At 50.7% G+C, this 15,378-nt stretch overlaps 1 protein-coding gene across 3 annotated transcripts in view; it reads left to right on the forward strand.

The window, feature by feature from the left end:
- Nucleotides 1-14,189, forward strand: part of PPP1R16B (protein phosphatase 1 regulatory subunit 16B) — a 100,318-nt gene extending 86,129 nt beyond the window's left edge. For all 3 annotated transcript variants that reach the window (XM_078444076.2, XM_060617547.3, XM_078444075.2), the window contains 5 exons: nt 14-139; nt 673-748; nt 1,673-1,802; nt 1,894-2,062; nt 9,357-14,189. In XM_078444076.2, the coding sequence (XP_078300202.1) occupies nt 14-139; nt 673-748; nt 1,673-1,802; nt 1,894-2,062; nt 9,357-9,866 (1,011 nt within the window). In that variant the 3' untranslated portion in view covers nt 9,867-14,189. The remainder of the gene's footprint in view (nt 1-13; nt 140-672; nt 749-1,672; nt 1,803-1,893; nt 2,063-9,356) is intronic.
- Nucleotides 14,190-15,378: the final 1,189 nt, after the last annotated feature.

Here is a 15,378-nt window from a genome sequence, read left to right on the forward strand (position 1 = left end):
TTCTCTCCTTCAGCTGCACATAGCTGGAGCCAACGGGTACCTGCGGGCAGCCGAGCTCCTCCTGGACCATGGAGTGCGTGTGGACGTGAAGGACTGGGATGGCTGGGAGCCCCTGCACGCGGCCGCCTTCTGGGGACAGGTAACTCTCCGCCGTCGGGCTGGGAGGGAGGGCACGCAGGACCAGCCCCCTGTCCTTTGGGCTGGCAGAGGGTTCACAAGACCCACCGAAGGGGTTGACCACAGCTAGTTTGTGGGATAGGAAAGGACCTTGAGAGTTTGCAAAACCATTTGACAGGTTGTGTCCTAAGAAGATGATGATCACATTTGCCAAATTAGAAAATTCCTCACATTTTTGATTTGAGGAGTTTCTCCTTTTGTTTCCCAGATACAAAACTCTGATTACAGTTGTTGCCGTCCCTCCTTGGATTCCTGACAGCTCTAGATTTACAGCTGACTCCTTCTTCTTCTGTCCCTTGGCATGGCCCAGGCATGCTGGAGGAGGTGTCACGCCCATTGTGTGGACAGGATTCCTGGCTCCAGGGTGCAGAGCCTTCCCTGGGAACCCGCTCTGCCCCATCATTCTTTATGTCATATCCTGAGAAACATTGGGCACTCTTACTACCTCCCAGGCTTTTTGAGCCGATGGGGAACGTGGGCTTCTTCCTGTTTCAGATGCAGATGGCAGAGCTATTGGTGTCCCATGGGGCCAGTCTCAGTGCTAGGACATCCATGGATGAGATGCCAATAGGTGAGTCCAGCATAAAAACTAATATACACATAGGTACTCATTAATTATTTGATGGATAGTGGAATAATTGGATAAATATATAGTTGGCTAGACGGTGGATTCGTGTGTGGATGGATAGGATGAATGAATAAATTAATGAAGGGTAGTTTAATATGCAGATGCACAGCTGGATAGGTGGATAGATACGTGTATGGGTAAGTGGATGAATGTATGGATGGAAGGTTGGATAGATGGATGGGTGGATGGATGGATGGATGTGTGGATGGATGGATGGATGGACGGATGGATGGATGTGAGGATGGGTGGATGGACAGCTGGATGGCTGGCTGGATGAATGGATGGATGGCTGGCTGGCTGGCTAGATGGCTGGCTGGCTGGCCGGATGGATGGATGGACAGCTGGATGGCTGGATGGTTGGATAGATGGATGAATAAATGGATGGGAGGGTAGGGGATGAATCTGTGGATGGATGGCTGGGTCAGTGAACATCTGTGGATGGATGGCTGGGTCAGATGAATGAAATGATTAGGTGGATTGAATGGGTAGGTATATATGATTTGATATACATGTAATTTGGGGCTTGGACTACAGAGAGTACTTGCTTGTTTCTCTTGATGTGTCTTATATCGCTGGAGAGTTGATGACTCCTGTTGGAAACTACCAAAGGGGGATGGCTCTTCCCACAGCTGGGAACCTTAGGAGTTGTGACTGTACAGATCCTGGGGTTCCTGTTCTTATCCTCTAAGGATTGGGGTGTAGCCCAGGAAGTAAGGCTGGCATTGTTTTCTTTCCTCCCTGGATGATGCCCCAAAAGATGCTGGGAGTTCTCAGGGTGTTGGGATGGCAGCTGCCGTGGCCTGGAGGGCCCTCAGGGGCCACTGGCCCCTGCACTGCTCCCCACAACAGTCTCCTTTGCCCCTTCAGACCTGTGTGAGGAGGAGGAGTTCAAAGTCCTGCTCCTGGAGCTAAAACACAAGCATGACGTGATCATGAAGTCACAGCTGAGACACAAATCGTCCTTGAGCCGGAGGACATCCAGCGCCGGGAGCCGTGGGTGAGCCAGGGCCGGCCAGCCTTGGCCCCTGGGGATGCTCCTGCCCGTGGCACCTGGGCACAGCCCTCTAGCACCTCCTCTCTCCCCTCAGGAAGGTGGTGCGGCGAGCCAGCCTGTCGGACAGGACCAACCTGTACCGGAAGGAGTATGAGGGAGAGGCCATACTGTGGCAGCAGCGGAGTGCGGCCGAGGATCAGCGGACCTCCGCCTACAACGGGGACATCAGGGAGACCAGGACAGACCAAGAGAATAAGGACCCAGTGAGTGGCTTCATGCCCCTGCCGCGGTGTCAGCCCTGACTTGGGAGGTGGCCAGGACCCCAGCCCGGTCTTGCCTCTTCTTCTCGGGGCCTTCCAAGGGAGGGTGGCCAGGCAGTGCCCTTCAACCAGCCGGACCCCATCTGATGCTGGTGGCTCCTGTGGTTAATGAGGCGATCCTGGGGGTTGTGAGAGTCAGAGCCAGGAGCTTCGACACACAGTAGGGTCTCATAACAGACAGGAGGTAACTGCCATGCGCCTGCTCGTGCTCCCGCAAACCTAGTTCTGGGCTTCCCAGAAGGGAGGTTCAGTGCAGCAGCCATCCTGGGAGCTAAAGGCACTAAAACTTTTTGGCCGTGGCGGGGAATAACAAGATGCTGACCATTGTGTTTACAGAACACGTCGGTTGGAAGACATTTTTTGAAAAACTGAGGAGGGTAGTGGGAGGACCTCCAAGAAGCCTGCTCGAGGAGTAGCCAGGGGTCTGGGCATTAAACTTTCTTTCTTTTTTTTAGTATCTATCTATCTATCTATCTATCTATCTATCTATCTATTTATGTATTTATTTAGAGAGTGAGCAGGGGAGGAGCAGAGAGAGAGGGAGACAGAGGATCTGAAGTGGCCTCTATGCTGACAGCAGAGATCCCAATGCGGGGCTCAAACTCACGAACCGTGAGATCGTGACCTAAGCCGAAGCTGGACGCCTAACTGACTGAGCCACCCAGGTGCCCCATGGGCATTCAACTTTCTTAAGGGAATGATGCTGTGTTGGTTTCCTAGGATTGCTGTATGTATCACATTACCGTCAACTTGGTGGCTCAGAGCAGCAGAGATTTATTCTCTCGTGGTTCCGGAGGCCAGAAGTCTACTATCAAAGTGTCCACGGGGTTGGTTTCTTCTGGGGGTTCTGAAAGGGTATCTTTCCACGCCTCTCTCCTAGCTTCCGGTGGCTCGGGCATTCCATGACTCCAGTCTCTGCTTCTGTCTTCACACGGCCTTCTTTCTTGTGTGTGTCTGTGTTTCTGTTTTCTCTTCGTAGAAAGACGGCAGTTGTTGGATTAGGGCCCAGCCTAACTCAGTGTGACTTCACCTTATTTTAATGTATTACATCTGCAAAGACCCTACCTCCAACTAAGGTCACATTCGGAGGTGTGGGTTGGCCGTGACTTTTGGGAGGACACTACTGGACTCAGGTTCTATGCATGGCTGCTGTCTCGCTTCGTGGGGCCAGCAAGTTTGGGGCCAGCGCAGAATTGCTGGGGACAAAAAAGGGAGGGGCTGACCATCCCAGCAGTGGTCTGCCTTTTTTGGTTCTTCTACCGACCATGAGCAGCTGAACACATCTCTAGAGAGTGCGGCTTTGGTGGGATGCGAAATGATTAGCTGCCCAGAGTGCCCACCTGTCGCAGTGGGACCCTGCTTCCCAGCTGGAGCAGAGAGGTCACGTGCAGCCTTGTCTCACCCGCAGGGGAAGGTGCCCACTGAAGGGAATCCAGTGGAGCCTTGGCTGGGGACAGAGAGGGCACCTCGGAGGCTTTGTTCTGCCTGGTCCCTAAGCTTGGGGGTTGGGGAGAAAACAGCTCTAGACTGAAATCAAATCACATTTCAGATGCCTTCCACTACACATTATTTACTTTTCCTTCGTGAGTTGGATTTACGTACGGTAAAGTACACAAATCTTTTTTTTAATTTTTTTTTTAACATTTATTTATTTTTGAGACAGAGAGAGACAGAGCATGAACGGGGGAGGGTCAGAGAGAGGGAGACACAGAATCCGAAGCAGGCTCCAGGCTCTGAGCTGTCAGCACAGAGCCCGATGCGGGGCTCGAACTCACGGACCGCGAGATCGTGACCTGAGCCGAAGTCGGACACTCAACCGACTGAGCCACCCAGATGCCCCAGTACACAAATCTTAAATGGATTTTTCAATGGACTTTTATAAATGCGTGCCCTGAGGCGAACACATAGAACATTTCGATCACCCCCAGGAAGTTCCCATGTTCTCTCTTCCAGTGGTCCTTCCTCCCCACCTCCCCAAAGAGAGACGCTACTTAACTTGGAACGGTAGAGGTTAGTTTTGTGTCCACATCTGCATACGAATGGATCCAGGTAGTAGGTGGTCTTTTGTATCTGACTTCATTCTTGACTGTGAGACTCGTCCATGTTCAGGCACGTAGCAGCAGAGTTCGTTCGTTTTCATTGCTCTGGAAAGTTCTGTCGTTTAGCTAGGCTACGACGCACGTGTCCATTCTCCTGCTGGTGGAGGAGCAGGTTGTTCCTGCTTTGGGTTGTTTCAAGTTTGGGGCTATTTTGAATAAAGCTGCTCAAAACATTCTCATCCATGTGTTTTGGTGGGCATCAGCACTATTTTCTGTAGGCTCTATACCCAGAAATGCAGGATGAGTCATGGGGAGGCTACGCGAGATACCGCCAAGCACTTTGCCAGAGTGATAATACCCATCTACTCTCCCAACAGTGCTCAGGAAACATGAGAGCTTCTTGCCAATCCTTGGTGTACTCATTCCTTTCCATCCGAGCCATCCTGGTGGGGTTACTGTGGTAGCTCGCATTTTATTTTATTTTATTTTATTTTATTTTATTTTATTTTATTTTATTTTACTTTATTTTATTTCATTTCATTTCATTTTTTTCTATTTTAGTTATTTCATTTCATTTCATTTTTAAATGTTTATTTTGAGAGAGAGAGAGATAGAGTTGGAGAGAGAGAGAGAGAGAGAGAGACAGAGAGTGGGGGAGGGACAGAGGGAGACAGAGAGAGAATCCCAAACAGTCTCCACTCTGTCAGTGCAGAGCCTGATGTGGGGCTTGAACTCACGAACCAGGGGATCATGACCTGGGCCGAAACCAAGGGTTGGACGCTTGACCGACTGAGCCACCCAGGCGTCCCTTGCATTTTAAATTGGTATTTGCCTGATGGTGGTTGGTGGTGAACACATTTTCATGTGCTTATTGGCCGTCTGGTTATCTTTTTTTGTGCCACGTCTGTTCTTCTGCCCCTTTTTGTTGGGCTGCTTATCTTTTCCTTATTGATGGGTGGGAGAGAGACCGAGATTCTTAAATCCTCAGGGAAGCAGCTCCTCCTTCACACCTACTGTGTTTGTTCAGATCTCCCAGGCCAGGGACTCTGCCACAAGTGCTCAGTTGGCGTGGAGCCGTGTAAATCATTAGCCCTGCAGGGAATTAGGGTGGGAGGGGGGTGGCCCGAGTCTGTTGATAATTTCTACGGCTTCCTCGTCAGACTGCGGTTTATTTAGGGGTTTGTTGAAGGCAAGAGAATGGGCCATTTTGCCTCTGGGGCTGGGGTTTCAGGCCTGGGGAGAGATGGCAGCTTGAATTTTTGTACTTGTTTTCTTTACTTCCAGAATGGTCCTGGAAAGAGACCGTTCAGAAGATGGCTGTCTTCCCGCCAGTTGCCCAGCCATCCAGCGTCAAGGACAGCTGTCAGGGTTCAGGGCCCCAGATATCAGTCCCAGCCCCCGGGGTAAACCAAGGAGATCACAGGGCACAGCTACAAAGCCCACAGCTCCTTCCTTTTTCTTACCTCCCCCTTTCAAGGCTGTAGGTACTGACAGGGCTGCGATGGTCTCTAAGACAGACATTCTCCAAGTGTGGTCCCTGGACCAGCAGCAGTGGCATCACCTGGGAAACTTGTTGGAAATACAGATTCCCAGGGGCGCCTGGGTGGCTCAGTCAGTTAAGCATCTGACTTCGGCTCAGGTCACCATCTTGCAGTCTGTGAACTCGAGCCCCACGTCGGGCTCTGTGCTGACAGCTCAGAGCCTGGAGCCTGCTTCACATTCTGTGTCTCCCTCCCTCTCTGCACCTCCTCAGCTCGTGTTCTGTTTGTATCTCTCTCAAAAAATAAATAAACATTAAAAAAAAATTTAGAAATGCAAATTCTCTGGCCTCGCCCCAGAGGTACTGAATCATAAACACTGGGCTCTGGGTTTAACTAGCAATCTGTGTTTTCACCAGGCCTCCAGGGGATTCTGGGGCACACAAGAGTTTGAGGACCATGCATCTGGGGGGGAGTATTTGCTCAGCTTGACCCGCAAGTCAGGTTTCTGCCAAGACTCTATCCGGTTAACCCCCAGGGCTGGCTTTGGCACACGCTTTTGGCAGAGCTGAATCCCTGGAACTCAGGAGTGATGGGACAATCCCATCTCTTAACCAGTAGCTCACAAACTTAACTGTACGAGAAAATCACCTGGGGTGGTGTTTTTGGGTTTGTTTTCAAAAAATTCTGATGTCTAGGTTGCAACCCAGACAAATGAAATCTGAATCTTTGGCCCTGGTGTCCAGGCATTGTACGGATGTATTTAAATTTTTTTTTAATGTTTATTTATTATTGAGAGACCCAGAGGGAGACAGAGCATGAGCATGGGAGGGGCAGAGACAGGAGAAGACACAGAATCTGAAGTAGGCTCCAGGCTCTGAGCTGTCAGCACAGAACCCGACGTGGGGCTCGACCTCACAAACTGCGAGATCCTGAACTGAGCTGAAGTTGGCCGCTCAACTGACTGAGCCACCCAGGCGCCCCTGTACTGGTGTATTTAAAAAGAAACTCATAGACTTGATTTTTTGGAGCAGTTGTAGTTTACAGGAAACATATGTAGAAAGTACATAAAGTTTCCACACACACCCCTCATCATGTCCCCCGATATCCACTGGTATTAACATCTTATATTAGCGTAGTAGGTACATTATCATTGATGAGCCAATATGGATATATGATGATTAGCTGAAGTCTATTGTTTATGTTAGGGTTTACTCTGGATGTTGTACATTCTGTGGATTTTGACAAATGTGTAATGTCACATATCCATCGTTAAACTTTTATACAGAATACTTTCACTGCCCTAAAAATCCCTGGTGTACCTGTTCATCCCTCCCCAACCCCCTGGCGACCACTGATCTTTTTACCATCTCCGTGGTCTTGCCTTTTCCAGAATGTCATAAAGTTGGAATCACACTATGTAGCCTTTTCAGGTTGGCATGGATATGTGTTTTTAACTCCCCAGGTGATGCCATTGTGCATCCGTGTTTTAGATCCCTGCTACTCAAAGCGTCAGTCTGGAATTTTCTTAGAAAAATGCTGAAATTCAAGTCCCAACCCAGATCTGGTGACTCAGCATGTACATTTTAACAAGAGCCCCAGGTGACTCATATGCACATGAAGTTAGAGAAGCACTTATTTAGACAATGAAGAATGGTCTTTTTCCAGGACCATTCCGGAAGCAAAGAAAATAGATACAAAAATTCAAGCTGCAAAAAAAAAAAAAAAAAAAAGCCTCAAATGTGGCTTCAATCTGCCTGTGTAGCTCGAAAGGAGCCGTTAAAAACAAAAAGAATATGCACACATACATGGAAGCTGACTATAGAAAGGGCCCCTCCCCTTACCATGATTTAGCCCAATTGTATATTTCTTGGAGATCTTTCCAAGAAATGGAAATTCTTGGAATCACAAGTCAGCGCATGAAGATTGCCTTCATTCTTTTTACCAGATGCAGAACGTTCCAGCACAGCTACTTGCCATAATTTCCCCACTGCCTAATGGTGACTTCCAGGCTTTTCTCCCCTAAGGGAGCATACATCTGTGAAATGAAGTCCTAGAAATGGGCTTGCTGGTGTAGAGTATGCATTCTTCCTTAAAAACCAATTTTTTTTGGTGGGGTGTGTGTGTGTGTGGGGGGGGGCAGTGATGTGATATTATCCCCCAAAGAGGTGTGGTGGCAGTTTATATACCTGCCAGTTTTCCCACACTCTTGCCGACCTTGAGGCATAACAGAGTTTTAAAATATTTGTTGGGGCGCCTGGGTGGCTCAGTCGGTTAAGCATCCAACTTCAGCTCAGGTCACGATCTCGCAGTCTGTGAGTTCGAGCCCTGCGTCGGGCTCTGGGTTGATGGCTCAGAGCCTGGAGCCTGCTTCCGATTCTGTGTCTCCCTCTCTCTCTGCCCCTCCCCCATTCATGCTCTGTCTCTCTCTGTCTCAAAAATAAATAAACGTTAAAAAAAATTAAAAAAAAATATTTGTTAATGTGATAGGTAAAAATATTCTGTTGCTTTTATTTTTATGTCATTAGTTGTTAGTGAGACTGAATATTGTCTCCTGTGTTTATATGCTATGAATATTATTATTATTGTTGGGAGCTGCACATTAGCGTCCTTTGTTGTTGTTTTTCTGTTGGGTAATTGGCCTTATATATATATATTTTTTTCAATTTTTAAAGTTTTTAAAAGTTTTTATTTATTTTGAGAGAGAGATAGACAGCAAGTGGGGAGGGTCATTGAGAGAGAGAGAGAGAGAGAGAGAGAGAGAGGAGGCAGAATCCCAAGCAGGCTCTGCCCTGACAGCAGATGCAAGGCTTGAACTCACAAACTATGAGATCATGACCTGAGCCGGAATCAAGAGTCGGACGCTTAACCAGCGGAGCCACCCAGGTGCCCCTGGGTAGTTGGGCTTTTTAAAATGGACTTTTAAGAGCTCTTATTTATTTGGGAAATTAGTCCCTTTTCTGTCATATGCGTTGCAAATATTTTTATGTGCCTTTTGACTTTATTTCTGGTGAGTTTTGCTCTGCTTTTTTTGTCACCAAATATAGCCACCTTTTAGTTTCTAGTTTATAGGCAGCAGCTTCTTTCAAAGCTCTCGTTATCCAGGGGTTTCTGGGTTAGAATTTCTGCTGTTTGGAGTGGATATTTGCTGGGAGTACAGAAGGAAGATGACAAGTGACCAAAAACTCAGCTAGAAATGGCTTACACAAAACAAGAATTTATCGGCTCATGTCACCGCGAAGTCTGGGGCCGACTGGACACTGGGGCTCAAGGTGCACCCCTTCAGTCTCCCTTTATGTCAGCGGCACTGTTGAGTGGACCCTTTGACATGCCGTCTCCCCCAGGCCCCCAGCTTCCATCACTGTGGCCACCCTCGAGTTCTGCATAAACAGTACTTCTGTTTCCCAGTTGTTCTGGCACAGATCCCAGGGATGAGTTTTGTGCAACCAGTTTCAGCCAAGAACCAATTCCTGCAGTGAATCTGCCGACTGGCCATGCCTGGGGTCATGGTCCAGTCCTCACGGCAAGGATGGGGATTGGCCAGCTCTGTCAAAACGCATAGATCGGCGAGTCCCCTGAAGCAGAACGGAGGTCCTGTGAGCTCGGTTGGGAACATGGAGCGAGGACAGGTCCAGGCAATAAGGCCCTCAGCAGAGGTGCAAGCAGGGAGTGGGTTTGGATCCTCTGCCCGGCTGGTAATGTTGTCCTTCTCCCCCTCAGAACCCCCGGCTGGAGAAGCCCGTGCTGCTCTCCGAGTTTTCTACCAAGATCCCACGAAGTGAAATGGACGGGCCTGTTGAGAATGGCCTCCGGGCTCCAGTCAGCACCTACCAGTATGCACTGTCCAACGGGGATGTCTGGAAAGTGCACGAGGTGCCTGACTACAACATGGCCTATGGCAGCCCCGGCGTGGCCGATGCCACCTCGCCCTGGAGTGGCTACAAGGAACAGAGTCCCCAGACGCTTCTGGAGCTGAAGCGGCAGCGGGCTGCGGCCAAGCTGCTCAGCCACCCCTTCCTGAGCACTCACCTGGGCAGCAGCATGGGCAGGACGGGCGAGAGCAGCAGCGAAGGCAAGGCCCCCTTGATCGGAGGCAGAACTTCACCCTACAGCAGCAATGGAACCTCGGTATATTACACGGTCACCAGCGGAGATCCCCCGCTCTTGAAGTTCAAGGCCCCCATGGAGGAGATGGAGGAGAAGGTCCATGGCTGCTGCCGCATCTCCTAGTCTCTGTGTGACGGAGGAGAGAGATGCTTCGGGGAGGGGTCTCTGGAATCCACCCACCCGGCAGCCCTGGCTGGGGAGACATCAGAGGGCAGCTTGCGGGGAGGTGGGCTTTGCTTTCCAGAGCTGAGCCCACCTCTCACCCAGCGGCCCATAGCATCACCACTTCCCACGGCTCTGCTTCCTGCTGCATTGTCTGCCGTCAGAAACAAGGCCCCATCGTGGCTTCCTGACTCACCCCGCTGTCAGATTTTGGGGGGGGGGGCGCTGGGATTCCATTCCAGTTCTGTTGTCGGTTAAGGCTTCTCTGGACCGGGACTCGCATATCCCATATCGGTGCGCACGTGCACGCACGCACACACACACACACACACACACACACACGCTCAACCCTGTGTAGGAATGACACAGCTGGGCTCATGGGAAGCAGGTGGGACTGAGAATTTGTGGGTTCTTCCCAAGAGGATTGAGGCTAAGACTCCGTTTCATCACCACTGCCAACGTGGCTTTAGTAGGGGAGGGGGGCTGCGAAGCTGAGACCCACGGTCCTGCCCAGGGTCACGCGGGGGGGCCTGGGCTACCATCCACATCTAGCAGGAGAGGAGGTCCACTCTTTGTTCAGAGGAAGCTCTGAACCCACCTGGGGTCAATGAGACGGGCAATGGCCTTCTCCCCACAGCTTTGCCCATGCCGGAGGCCAGCTGTGTGACCACCCAGAGGTCGAGGTAGAAAACCAGGCTAATGCCTGGAATATTCCATGCCTGGGATAATCCAAATCCTATTTTACTTTTGGATGGAAGTGTCAAAAATTGGAGGTGAGGGGGAATAAGGTTAGTGTTTCCGAAAGTGCGTTGGATAAAAGGATTCTTTTAGGCTGTAAAACTACAGGTGGGAGAGAACTGAATTTGCTTTCTTGCTTTCTTTCGTGGATAGCATCATGATCACTGGGTTTTACTGACTGGTGTTGGAAGAATGAAGCTAAGTGAGGAGCTTCGGTTGCAAGGGCTTTCCAGGGCGAGGAGTGAGTTTGTGTTGTTAATTTCTACGACCCTCTCTGGTGACCTGAGAGAGCCCAGTGCCCTGGCCAATCTTTGTGAATATCCAGGTGATTTCGGTCCAGCCTCTGTCAGCCAGACTCCCTCAGGCTGAGTGAGCCATCGGAGTGAACAGTGAGAAACTGCTGGGAGCCCCCACCCCTCCCGGGGTAAATGCCCAGGACCCCCAGCCCAGATTTGCCTTTTCTGAAATGCTCGTTGAGACAAGTTTTCCAGTTGGCCCTTGTGAGGTCCTGCTTGGCCCAGGGTCTCCCAGCCTGCTCTCGCGGGAGTGGTGACACCCCAGGGCTGCAAATCCAAGGCACCCATGGCCAACACCCTGCATTGCATTCAGGACAGCGGTGATGGGGCTAGAGAGGGGCCTCACTGCAGCCCAACAGTCTCAAAGCCCTGATTTCCCTGATGCTGGGGAGGGAAAACCAAGCTGCCCACCGTCTCTCGACTGCATTTTCTCAAGAGCCCCTTTGAAATTGCTGCCCACGAGTTGGGTACTGTTCACAGGCTCAGCCAAAACCTACTGGTGTACTTCATAAGCCGCAGGTTTGTTCCCTGCTCTGTGCGCCTTTCATTTATCCTACAGCTACCTCCTTAGAGCTCTGAAGGGGCTCCTTAGGTCCAAATTCTGGGATTTGGGGGACAAATCTGGGTTCCCTTTAAACTTCTTTCTGAGCCTGTGAGAAATTCTCCCTGAGGGGCCCCTGGGCCAGGGAGCCGGGGCTGGAGGAGCCCCCTGTGCCACAATTCCAGTAAGGGGGTCTGCTGTTTATCAGCCCCAGTCCCCTCTGTGGCCTCCATGGCCCCACAGCCCAGAGAGGGAGCTGGATCCCAGGGGCCTGGCTGATGCTTTTCCAGGAGCAGGGCAGCTGGACCAGAGAGCAGAGGGCTCAGTGGAGTCACTGTGCACCTGGTGGCTCCTGGGAACAGGGAGGGTCACAGCAGCAGTCCAGCCCCACCCCAAGTCCAGGACAGATCCAGTGGAGGGTGGAGGGGAACCTAGGAGACTGCAGGCAGGGATGTGTGATGCCTCCCGTGCCCCTGGCCTCTGCGGCAGTCTCTCCGTCACGTCAGCCCATGGCTGGAGCGGGGCAAGAATGATCAGAACACACATACCTTTGACTTTAAAGCAGTGTTCAGATTAGACTGACCCTGAACTCCTTTTCAGCCAACTTAAGCTGTAAGCAGAAGGGTGCCAAGGGAAGCCATACCCTCCCAGGAGAGGGCTGTGCAGGTTTTCGGATCTGCTGGCTCAGGGGCCAGAGACTGAAGGCATTCGTTGCCCACTCCGAGCCCTTCTGGCCGCTCCCTCTTTCCCCTCACTTCCTGCCTCCTGGGCCACGCATCTCCCAGCTGGAAAGAAGGCCGGGAATCCCAGCGGATTCCCCGACAGCAGCCAAGCGCAGACTCATGGGCATTTTAGCTCTTGTTTTCAGTCCGGGTAAGCCGTTCCTTGTTAGGGCTTCGAGTACCTGGGAACTCAACCTACGGGTCTCCGTGGTGTTGAGGGACAAGGCGGGGTCAGGGTCATTCATGTATTCGCTCATGTCGTTTATTGACTAGGTGAGACATACCAGGCACTAGGTTAGGCTCTGGGGGTAAAGGAGGAGCAAGACAAGGCGAGGAGACTTCGTTTTACAGTTTTTATCCCTTGACGACCAGCATCTGATACCTTGAGGTCTCAGGAGCCCCTCTGAAGTTCACCTGAGACAGAGGGACAGCATCCTGGTGTAGCTTCACCTTGGTTTCTAGCTCTGGAGTCTCTAGAGTGGGAAACCCATCAGCAGCAAAACTGCCGTCCTGGCCATCCCCAGATAACATTTGCCACTAAATGCAGATGCTGGCTCTTGAGTTCCATGGAGACAGCATTCCAAGTCTGTCTGGGACTTTCAGGGAGAGCTGCCTTCAGGCCAGCATCTTTGGGGCATCGTAGACTGGCAGATTTGAGGTCAGTATGTGGAAGGACAAAGAGTCTGGAATTTGCTGCTGCTTGCACCTCGGGTTCTGAAACTCACTGTCTCTTGCTCATTTTTGCTCCTTTGTTATGGAGTCCCCCTGCCCCACCAATGGATAATGGGAGGTGAGGAACTTCTCCTTTAACACTGAAGCCTTTCCCTCATGCATCTGCCTCCTCCTGGCAGGTGTGGATCAAGGAGCGGGGAGAACGCTGGCAAGGTATACCAGATGCTCAGCTCACTCCTGAGCCCCAGGTCTGGTGGTAGTTCCTGGCTGATTACGGGAGGCTACTCACAAATCACGTGCCACATGGCTCACTGTGAGCTCTGGCCTTTGCTCCCACCCTGTGCCCCCGGAACACTGAAGACTGTGGCTGTCACCAGATAGTTCCTGGCCAGGAGCTCAGGGAAGTGGAGTAAACCTTAGGCCCAGGTTCAGGATGTAATTCACCAAATATGCAGCTGCGATTGAACTGCTCCACAGTGTTGGATCAGGGTCAGTGGGCTTAGGAAAGCAAACAAGGGGGTATCCTTGTTCTACACCGCCATGGTTTGCTGGCTCTGTAATAACGAGACCGTTTTTGGCAATTGGTACCAGATACCTTTTGGTGTTGAGCTCTCTCTCCCACTTGCCTTCCCAGAGTAGGTTTTACTGGGGCACTTTCCAGAAGGGCAGTTTTTACAGGATGCTCAGAGGGACTGCATTTAACTCTTGCTATTGTAGCCTGGGGACAGCCTCCGCCATCCCAGTGCATGTAAGAGCGAAGGGTCATGCGGTCAGTGGTTGGCTCTCCAGAAGTGACCCCCTTTGCCAGAAGCTGTAGACCTCTCCTTGATAGGAGTCTCTTGTTGGCCAGTTGGCCAGAGGGCCTGCTTCCCATGAACATTGCAAGTGCCACAGTGCGGGGCCTGGCTCTGTGCACCAAGGAAAAGTCTGCAGACACCCAGCCCTCCGCAATAATTCACCAGACCAGAAGCCACTGATGTACAGAGAACACTGAAGAAAAATGTATTTTATGTGAAAAAACGTTAAAACTCTGTATACTGTATCAGCAGCTTTGTGTAAAAAAATGGCAATCAAGAGAGTCTAATATATTTAAAACTTTTTTTAAAAAAAATCCTCGCGGATCTTTGATATTGTATTGAAGTAACTTCCAGGTAGCTCCTCGCCGCGTGGCAGTGGTGGGCCTCGATCCAAGACCGTGGCTCGACCACACCCCAAAGGGGCGTGACCCTGGGGTTGCTTCCAGCTGCCAAGGCCTGTGACAGAATTCACTGTTGAGAGTTTTTAATTAAGATTATTAAAATTCCTTTTAATAACACCTGCTAGTGTGGCTGTGGTCATTGCGGCGAGCTCACTTGAATTATGCTGAGTTGAATTCACCAAGAGATGATCTCTGGGATGGAGGGCAGGGGAGGGCTCCTGGTCCCCGTCCCCATGACAGAAGGCTCTCCTGGAAGGCCCCTAAAGCAGAGGGAGCTCTGAGGGCTCAGACTCGGAGTAGATGTCTTTCTAGATTGGGGGATGGTGAAATCCAATGCATCGGGGGATGGTGAAACCCAAAGAAGGGTGGTTGGGAATGACCTTTACTTTGTCAAATGTTCCCTTTGGAATAACATGGAACCCTGTAATAACTCATAAGTATATGAGGTTTTTCCCCCCCTACTTTCAAAGGTTTATCTGGTAGCATGTATAAATAACGGGGCTGTCCTTCTAGTTTTGGAGTGCACCGGCCCACCTGCCTTACCGTTTTTCACCCCTCCACCCTGGTCCTCCTACTGGTAAAATACTCTATACTACTTTACATTACTACAACACGACATTAGGGGAGACCCTGGTTATTCTCACTTTTTATTTCCAGCAATAGGGGCATTGACAAGCTATGTGGCTGCACAGCCCCAGACTGTGGTCCTTGTCTTTGTCATAAGCGGAAGTTTGTTGGTGTCTTGAAAGAGGGTAGAGAACCGTGCTCTCTTGGATCCTCCTGGATCACATTTACGAAGAAGCACTTTACAGTTGTATATTTACTTTCTCATTCACACAAAGAAAACGTGGCCTGAGAGCTGACTATTGGATTTAGTGCTGTGGAGCTCCTCATGACCTTGACAAGAGGTTTTGGTCGCGCAGGGGAGGCACAGCCCCTTCGACTAGTTCAAGAAAGAATGGAGGAAAACTGGAGACCGCAAGTAGAGACAACTGGTTTCAGGTTTTATGCTATAAAAATAAGCAGAGAAATGGAGAGGAAACTCTAGAGGAAGGTCAAGAGAAGGTTGATTTAAGATGAAAAATACTCCTGGGGCGCCTGGGTGGCTCCGTCGGTTAAGCGGCCGACTTCGGCTCAGGTCATGATCTCGCGGTCCGTGGGTTCGAGCCCCGCGTCGGGCTCTGTGCCGACAGCTCAGAGCCTGGAGCCTGTTTCGGATTCTGTGTCTCCCTCTCTCTGACCCTCCCCCATTCATGCTTTGTCTCTCTCTGTCTCAAAAATAAAATAAAACGTTAAAAAAAATTTA

This window comes from Panthera onca, chromosome A3, assembly GCF_046562875.1.
Source record: "Panthera onca isolate mPanOnc1 chromosome A3, mPanOnc1 haplotype 2, whole genome shotgun sequence".
NCBI classification, from domain to species: Eukaryota; Metazoa; Chordata; class Mammalia; order Carnivora; family Felidae; genus Panthera; species Panthera onca.